Genomic DNA, 9,597 nt, shown 5'->3' with positions numbered 1-9,597 from the left:
CGTTTGTCTACGGCATGCTGATAAGTCTTCTGTCAAGTTGGTTTCATCTTTTTTTACCCACTTATCATGCACTCATGTGTTGTGTTGGTGTTGTAATGTGTGGCTCATGTTTACATGCGGCCGCGGGTTTTTGAGCAACAAACAAGTGAAATGTATGGCCTCATTCTGAACACAAGTAGCCTACTCGCAAATAATTCCTGTCTTATTTGTGGACGCATTTAATGGCCATCATCATTTTAAATACTTGAAAGTTTTTAACATTTAGATATTTTTAAAAATGTATGTACATTTAAAAAGTTATATTTTTATTATATATTTACATTACATTACAAAAAAGTAGTTAGTGCTTATGCAAGGTGTTTCTAATGCAGTGTCTATGGGCAGATTAGTTAGTGCCATTGTTGGTGTTCACAATTATTATTTTATTGAATTTTTTTGGATTGTCAAGAACTCATTATATAACATTAGTTTTTTTTCTTTTATTATTTCAACAAACAGGAATACAAAAAAAATTATATTTTGTACTCAATTTTTTTTTGCTATTTAATTAAATCAAAATAAAAGCTGTTACCTGTATATTTTAGTTTGATCATCATTGATTGTGATTTTTTTTTTATATTAAATAACTAATAGAAATACAATTTTCCTAAGAAAATGTTATAGTAATACTCAAAAACAGTTTAACATATTGCAAATTATGAACCATTGTGCATTTTTCTACCACACAAAGCTGATCAGAAAAAAAAGACAGACAAAAAAATCAGGATTGAGTATTAACAAGTTAATGTTTTGCTTTAAAATAAATTTCAACGTGCAATGAGTAGAGCTGCACCTCTGATCAAACAAACTTTCTTGGAATTCTTTAGTTATTCAGAAAATCTTGCTTATGTGTTTGATCTATTCTGGAGCTAAATTCTTGGATGCATCTTATTGCTCTGTTGTGAGAGATACTCAGTGTAACAAGATCCATAAACCTAAAACCTTGACTTTGAATCTTGTTGTTGCATGATTGCTGCTAAATGGCTTGATTTAATACCACATTGACCACTGAGCTACTGTTACAGGTGGCTTTACAGGCAAATCCTGAGATACAGATGGAGATGACGAACTGGAGGAGGGAGAAGATCAGCAAAATTCCAAGAATCCCCCCATGAAATTCCTAAGTTAAAAGTAAGTTAAAACATCAGTTAATAGCTTAAAATTAATGGATCCACATTAAAACAAGAGCTCACACATTGTACAATTATTACTTACACAGATCGCATCATATTTATGGTACGAAGAATAGTCACATAAATGAGAGGTCAGTAGACCAAGGTCTATGCCTAGCAGAATAATGGCTATCCCTGAAGTAACGGTACTGAGCACATTCATTCCAAGAGACGCTTTCACCTACAGAGAGAAAAAAAACTTTCAAATGACAGAAATTGCAACTACCTTGTAAAATGTCCTACACTTTTTTTTTTAACCAAAGTAACAGTAAATGTGATATCTTTATCTGTTAGTGGTAAAAGCATTAATGTCACATAAGCAGCTGGGATGAATTTTGGGAAGCATCAGCTACGTTCTTTATTGCTCAATGGCTGTACACTTAAAGGAAAAAATTAACCAAATCAGGGCTTTTTGACATAACAGCAGAGCTCATTTGATGCTAAACAGAACCCTTTCTTATAAGGCTTGATCAAGAGCAATGTTGTAAATTGTTTTATATTTGGCTTCTAAATTTTAAAGTAGAAATTTAAATGGTTTATTTTCATAAAATTTAGTCAAATTTGAACTTGCAGCCAAAAATGACAGTGCTACAACAATGGTTCCCCAGCGGGAGGGGAACTTCAATGCTATGTGGAAACTTCCACAATGGGGATTTCGTCAGAAGCCAATCATTGGAAAGAGTATATAAATGGGCCAATAAAATGCCAATAAGTTGACGGCATCAGTGTGCACAGCTGACAGCAATGACAATCAGTGTTGATTCACCTTTTCGCTTTCAGAGCCTTTCATGCTTCTGAGAGAGTCTTCACAGAGGGAGAGAAAACGAGAAAGTAGGATGCTTTTCTTGGTCCAGAGTGTGCGATACAAGGCGGCAGATGGTTTAGCTGGGTTTTCCCTTGCCTGGCGTTCTTTGGGTCTGGTCCTAAAGTTTCCAAGTTTCCTAAAAGAGCAACACAGTTGTACAGCGCAACTTTTTCAAGATGTCGTTCCGACCGTGCATTTCCAGGATGCGGTGGTTCCCTGTTCCCGGATGATGGGCACGAGCACTGCGTTGTATGTCTGGGGGTCCAGCATGTTAATGCTGTGCTCACGGGCAGTGCATGCCGTCACTGTGATTGCATGTCTGTTGTGCAGTTAAGATCTCGGCTCGCTCTTGCAAAAATGCGACCCACCCCAGTTGTCCCCCACACCGCAGTTGGCACTCGGGCAATATCTATGGGTCACAGTGGGAGTAAATCTGCCACCCTCATTCTCGCAGACCTCACTCCTCCATGCGCTTCATCCAAGCTTCGAGTGAGAGAAGCAATCAGTCCTTCCGGATGGTCGCCCTTTCATTTGATGACACCGAGAATCAGATGTCCATCGCTGCATCGGAGGGTGGGCTGTCATTGTCTGATGAGAATTCGAACTCGCTTCCTCTCCGGGGTAGCAAGTGCTGCATCGGATCTAGAAGCAGACATGATCGCCGTGCTTTCCCGGGCTGCTTCGGCTATGGGTCTGGAGATGGTTCATCCCCTATCCCCACAGCCGGACCGACTAGATGGGTGTTAAGTGGAGGATAAAAAGCAGGCAAGACCTTCCAAGCCTCCCGTCCCCTTCTTCCCTGAAGTGCACAGTAAGCTCACGCAGTCTTGGAAGGCATCTTTCTGTGCCAGACCTTCATGCACTTTTGCCCTCACCATCTTTGACGCCGGAGCAGCCAGCGGGTGCGTGTCGATTCTACGAAGCGTGCCTGAGATGGGCCATCGGGAGAATAGGGAACTTGCTCTTTCCCTGGTGAAGAGCCAGGCTCTTCATCATCCAATGGCATTTTTTAATGCCACCAAATTTTCAAAAAAAGAGCATCTTTCTCCTTTCCCAAATGTGACGCCCGAATACTGCCAGTCTGGGACACTATGTCTTCCAGCTTGCAAGCTGGTGCACTTCGCCAGTGGCTCTCAGAGTGTGGAAGGACAGTCTCCCTTCTCTCACACTCCCAGCCCCCCCTCCGAATCCTGGGTGCGAGGTGAGAGTGAACCTCTCACCTTCTGCTCTTCCGCAGAGCTTCCCAGTTGAGCCCTTCCACTCTGTGCTGCTGGGGCTTCAGATCAAACGAGAAAAGAGCAAGCTTGCCCTCGTGCAGAGCATCTCTTTTCTTGGTTTGAAGCTGGACTCAGTCACCATGTCGGCACGCCTCTCCCAAAGAGCGCTCTGAGCTGATGCTGAACTGTCTGAGAGAGTTTGATAGGAAAACAACGGTCTCTCTAAAATAATTTCAGAGGCTCCTGGGGCATATTGCATCTGCAGCCACAGTAACGCCGCTCTGATTGCTCCATATGAGACAACTTCAGCATTGGCTTCACGTGTGGGTCCCCAGACGCAGACAGGCAAACGCTGTTTCACCGCGCCCTCAGCCCCTGGATGGACCCTTCGTTCCTACAGGCCGAAGTGCCTCTAGGACAAGTGTCCAAGTATGTTGTCGTTCCAGCACAGGCTGGGGGGGGCCATCTGTTACCTGTTGACCGTGTATCTCGCTCTGTGCTGTTTTTCACCGGTGCTAGAGGGGAAACACGTGCTGGTCAGAACCAACAGCATGCCGACGGTGGCATATAATTGCTTCGTGCCATTCATATCCCAGGCGAGCTCAACCATGCAGCCGATGCGCTTTCACAGCAGCTTCCATGCTCAGGAGAATGGAGGCTCCACCCTGAGTCTGTCCAGCATATATTGGCGTGCTTCAAGGAAGCCCAGGTCGACCTGTTTGCTTCCCCTGAGAGTGCCAGTGGTTTTATTCCTTGACCAAGGGCTCCCTTAGCATGGATGCACTGGCTCACAGCTGGCCTCGGGGCATGCACAATACGCATTTGCCCCAGTGAGCTTACTCATGCAGTAACTGTGCAAGGTCAGGGCAGACGAGGAGCAGGTTTTGCTAGTTGCGCCCCTCTGGCCCAACCGGGCCTGGATATCAGAACCCCCCTCCCCCGGCAGTTCCTTTTGAGGGAAGACCTACGCTCTCAGGGACAGGGAACCATCTGGCACCTTTGCCCAGATCTCTGAAACCTCCACATGTCATCCATAGACGCAGCAAGAAAGACTTAGGTAACCTACCGATGACGGTGGTTAATACCATCACTCAGGCTAGAGCACCCACTATGAGGCATGCCTATGCCCTGAAGTGGAGTCTATTCACTAAGTGGTGCGCTTCTCGCCGAGAAGACCCCCGAACTTGCCAGATCAGAGTTGTGCTTTCTTTTCTTTAGGATAAGTTGGAGCGGAGGCTGTCGCCTTCCATGCAAAGGTTTACAAAGCTGCCATTTCTGCTCATCATGATGCAGTGGATGGTAGCACAGTGGAAGGGCATGCCTTTTAAATCCACCCCGCCCTCCTCTCATGGTCTCTTGAGATCTCTCTGTAGTGCTTTCGAGCCTGTGCGGAGATCCGTTCAAACCACTCGACTTTGTATCCTTGAGATTTCTGTCCTTGAAGACAGCTCTGCTGGTTGAGCTGGCATCGATTAAGAGGATTGGGGACCTTTTTCGGTCAGTGACTCGTGCCTGGAATTCGGGCTGGCTTTCTCTCACATGATCCTGAGACCTCGGCCTGGATATATGCCCAAGGTTCCTACTACACTGTTTAAATACCAGGTAGTGAGCCTGCAAGCGCTGCCTTTAGAGAAGGCAGACCCAGCCCTTTTAATTGCTGTGTCCTGTTTGCGTTTTGCGTATTTATGTGGATTGTACTCAAAACTTAAGAACCTCTGAGCAGCTTTTTGTCTATTACGATGGTCGGCAGAAGGGAAGTGCCATATCTAAACAGGGGTTGGCCCACTGGATAGTGGATGGCAAGCCGTGTCCCGCGGGGGTGAGAGCACACTCCACTTGGAGCATCGCATCCTCTTGGGCATCCTCTTGGCATCTCTCTAACAGATGTCTGTTAAGCTGCGGGCTGGGTGACACCTAATACTTTTGCAAGATTTTATAATCTTCGAGTGGAGCCGGTTTCCTCGCGTGTGCTGGGAAACTTGGAGAATGAGGAAATTTGGTTTGGTGTTGTAAAACGCTTATTGCAATTTTCTCTCTAACATAGAGATACGTGCGCTTTCTCATTCTGTCAGCTGAGTTCCCCACTTGGTGAACCTTGCAGAGTTCCTCCGAGGCCCCTAGAATCTGACTCAGGTGTTGACCCCTTTCGTTGTTGGCATGCCTGCTGGTCAGCCCACTTTCTGGGTATAGGTGCCTGCTATGTGCGATCCCCACTGGCGATCCCATATGCTTCACTTAGCCATGGTTTAGTCCCCCCTTTTAGGCTGGCTCATGTCTTCCCTCCCCACTAACCATCCTTCATATGTGTACTCCCCCTTCTCAGGGTTAGTCCATATGTCTGCTTGCCACCAAGTCTCCCCTTCTGGGCAGCAGGTGGCCTCCACAGCATCCTTCCTATCAGGACTGCACGCTGTCCCAATGTACTGTCGTATCTTAAATTCATAGAATTAACTAGGTGCATTTTTACAATTCCCCAAAAAATATATCTAAACCTGTCTGGTAAGTGAGGTAAGTTAGGGCCAGGGGGTACGTTGGAAGGCTGCGCCTCTGGTGATGTGGGTGCGCACATGCTTAGCCTGGCAAACCTCTCAACAGTGACGTGGTAAGGTTCAATTGCTGTGGTGTTTTCCATACATTTCCCCAAGTTTCCACATAGCATTGAATTTCCCCTCCCGCTGGGGAATAAAACGGTTACTGAAGTATCCCTCGTTCCTCGAGGGGGGCAACTATGTTCCCTCGCCACAGCGATTGCCCTTAGCTGTTGGCTGTAAAAGGCTCTTCAGCTAAAAAAGGTGAATCAGTGATGCACAGATGGCATCTTTATACAACAGTGATTCGATATGAGCTTAGATTTATTTATTTATTTTGATTGGATTGATCCAGTGGAATATCTTCACAATCCTTTATGTTCATCATGGTGTGTGTTTTGGAGTAATTTAGTGTCCATCTCTTTCCGCAGATGATGAAACAAGAAAACAATAATGATTAAAAGAGCCAAAATAGCAAAGCAAATAATTGAAAAGATTTAAGTCCTTTACAAAAGGATGAAGTGACAAAGACTAAAGACATGAGATAGCTTTCCTTTTTTTTCTTCTTTGACTAGGGATGTTTATGTATAAAACCATGTATAAACCATGTCTTAGCAAAAAGGTCACACGTTCGAGCCTCGGCTGGGTCAGTTGGCTTTTCTGTGTACAGTTTTCATGTTCTCCGCGTGTTGGCGTAGTTTTCCTCCGGGTGTTCCGGTTTCCCCCACAAGTCCAAATATAGGTGAATTGGGTAGGCTAAATTGTCAGTAGTGTATGTGTGTGCAGAAGTGTGAATGGATGTTTCCCAGTGATGGGTTTAAGCTGGAAGGGCATCCACTGTGTAAAACATATGCTGGATAAGTTGGCGGTTCATTCCAATGTGGCGACCCTAGATTAATAAAGGGACTAAGCCGAAAAGAAAATGAATAAATTAATGATCATAAACTCAATATCTCCTTTACTTATCTTGTAGAAAAAGTGGTTTTGCTCACACTTCTGTTTTGTTCAGTTAAACAGAAAATGAACAGACATTTAAAGAAAGTAATCATTTGCCTGTTGAGCGAGTGTTGAGAGTCTGTGTTGTTGGATAGTAGAATGCCAGAAAAAATAAGGAGGTACTGTGACAGTTACAGATTTGAAAAGCAAAAGTCATGAGATAAAACCCCTTAAACTCTTAAGACAAAGAACCATTTCAGCACAAAATGTTTCTTCAGGATGATACTGTTCTAATTAGAACTGTATTTATGTTTAAAGACACTTAAAAATAGTATTAGAGTTGTTATAACCTGTCCAAAAAAGTACAATAGTTTCTGTTAAATTTCCTGTCCTATGTGAAATAAATTGTGCTGTGTATTTTTGCAAAACAAATGTACTTTTCACTCTAGACTGAGGACTGAAATTCTCTTGGATTGCAGAAAGTTGTAAATTGTGTTCATATATATATATATATATATATATATATATATATATATATATATATATATATATATATATATATATATATATATATATATATATATATATATATATATATATATATATAGCACAATAGTGAACTTTTGAAAAAACTTTAATTAAAGATATCCTAAAACTATTGAACAGCACTCCATCTTGTATAAAGTCAATTTAGAAAAATGTTTTTGATCCACTTTCAAATTTTGGCTACTTTATTCTAGTTAGACCACTGAAGTAAATCAGAGTTTACTATGAATATGATTAAAATACAGACATACATTTTATTTTTAAAAAAGTTTAATTTGCCAAATTGTCTAAAAATCTAAAATTATTATTCAAATGAGTTAATCTCTGTGGAAGTCCTACGGTTTATTCCCTTATTTGTCAGGGGTTGCCACAGAGGATAGAACCATCAACTATTCTGGCATATGTTTTACGCAGCGGATGCCCTTTTAAAACACGGGGAGAACATGCAAACTCCACACAGAAATGCCAACTGACCCAGCCGAGACTCAAATCAGCGACCTATTTGCTGTGAGGCAACAGTGCTAACCACTGAGCCAATGTGCTACAATGGAAAGAAATGCTTAATAAAAAAAATAAACAAAAACAAAAGTGAAATAGAAAAGAAACTTGTAATTTGAACATAAGTTGGAACAGTGTTGTGCACCTGAAGTAAATCTTGATCTGAGATCTTTCAAACGATATAAAGTTAAAATAAAGGCTTACATGAAAATAGATATTGGGACCACTGTTCAATGCTTAATAGCTTGCAATGTTTTAAATTGCATAAAATGTCTTTAATAATGTAAATAAGTGTTGTACAGTAAGTGACAATGTGACAGAAGAAGAGCAGTCAGCCACATTATATGTACACTACATACCACACACAGATGAAGATGATTCTGAGCAACAACAGACAGAGATCCAGCACTGATGTACTGAAAGAAACAGAACATGTCAAAAACCATTCTGTAAATTAACAATCATGGGCAATAAAGCAAAACAATGATAAAAGCTTACGATGAAAGATCCCCAGAAGGTGATTCCACTAAAGACCACAATTGTAGGTTGATAGCGCACATTGGAGGTGAGAACAGTACCAAGTAAGAAGACTATTACTCCAATCATAATCTGGACAGTCTAGATAGCAGATAAAGATCATTTTTCATGATGACATTATACAGCACCACACCTTACAGAAAAAAACCCATATAAATCAAGTGTGCAATCATGTTAAAATCACATCAATTATGTAAAATATATTCACTGTAAAACAGATGGTTTATGCAGTTTATTCTTATTTAATTCTAAGAGTGCTTTTAGCAGTTGGGTTAATTACTTTTGTGTGTATAAAAGGTAGTTTTATTACACTTGCATTTTGTGAGTTGATAATACAGAAAGTAACTCTACAAGTTAAGATTCCACTAATCATGTCAGTGGTAATGCAAGGACACCATTCCATAATAAGCATCTCCAAGAGGGCAGAGTAACCTAAAAATCTCACCCTAATGCTTAACCAAAAAGTCAGTGTTAATATTTGATATCTAGAAGTAATGAAATGCTAAGAATAATCCCAGAATCATACATCATTGTAATTCATTCTTAAATGCATATTACCCCCAGTGCCTTTGGTTGAGATTTGAAAAATCCTTGAAGAGGCGTATTGTGATGTAATACTTTGGCCTCCTGTCCATCATCACTATTAACAGTATGTTGTGTCACTTGTGGATTTATTTGGATGACGACTGTAGCTTTTTCAGTGGAGATGATCTTGCTGCTTTCCATTCTAAGACAAATCTCACCTGTATTTAAAATGCAATTTAATACAACAAACATTTTGATAGTATGATTTAATATGCTTATTATTACACATTTCCAAGGCATTTCAAAATACATCTTAGTTTAGTTTTTTTTAATAGCTCGATTGTTGTCACTGTAATACTCAAAATCTTTACATTTCTTGACGTAAATAGTAAGTGTAAATACATGCTGTATTTTTAATTAACATGCCTATAGATACTTACTGAGATTTGAGATGTTGATGTTTTTAAAGCTACATTATTTCTGCAGCCTTATGTCCAAACAGATGTCAAGAATTTAAATAAAATCTTTATGTAATTATATTTGTGCCAAAAAAGGTTAAGGTAACTTTTACAAAAAAAAAAAAAAAATACACCACTACAAAATAAGATAAAAACATTTTAATTTACAGTTAAATTACAGTCTCAAAAAATGTAACATGCTCTGCCAACAATCTAGAATTTAATTTAGTCCCCATTTTTCCTCCTTACCAGTTCAGAAAAAAGTCTAGCAAAGTGAATCAGTCTACGGTGGATTTGCACAAGGTGGTGGTGGCACAAGGTTCATTTCACCATGTT

The 9,597-nt window shown here is 40.8% G+C and overlaps 1 protein-coding gene across 1 annotated transcript in view; it reads right to left on the bottom strand.

Annotated features, from left to right (window-relative positions):
• Nucleotides 1-577: 577 nt before the first annotated feature.
• LOC130228524 (membrane-spanning 4-domains subfamily A member 8-like) overlaps nt 578-9,597 on the bottom strand; it is a 9,871-nt gene continuing 851 nt past the window's right edge. Inside the window, exons 2-6 of the mRNA XM_056456956.1 lie at nt 8,837-9,021; nt 8,240-8,359; nt 8,101-8,157; nt 1,255-1,392; nt 578-1,159 (exon numbers count right to left, since the gene is read on the bottom strand). Of these exons, the coding sequence (XP_056312931.1) occupies nt 1,016-1,159; nt 1,255-1,392; nt 8,101-8,157; nt 8,240-8,359; nt 8,837-9,004 (627 nt within the window). The 5' untranslated portion in view covers nt 9,005-9,021 and the 3' untranslated portion in view covers nt 578-1,015. The remainder of the gene's footprint in view (nt 1,160-1,254; nt 1,393-8,100; nt 8,158-8,239; nt 8,360-8,836; nt 9,022-9,597) is intronic.

The sequence above is a fragment of the Danio aesculapii genome, chromosome 5 (genome assembly GCF_903798145.1).
Source record: "Danio aesculapii chromosome 5, fDanAes4.1, whole genome shotgun sequence".
In the NCBI taxonomy this organism is placed as follows: domain Eukaryota; kingdom Metazoa; phylum Chordata; class Actinopteri; order Cypriniformes; family Danionidae; genus Danio; species Danio aesculapii.
This window is presented reverse-complemented; position numbering and strand designations above follow the sequence as displayed.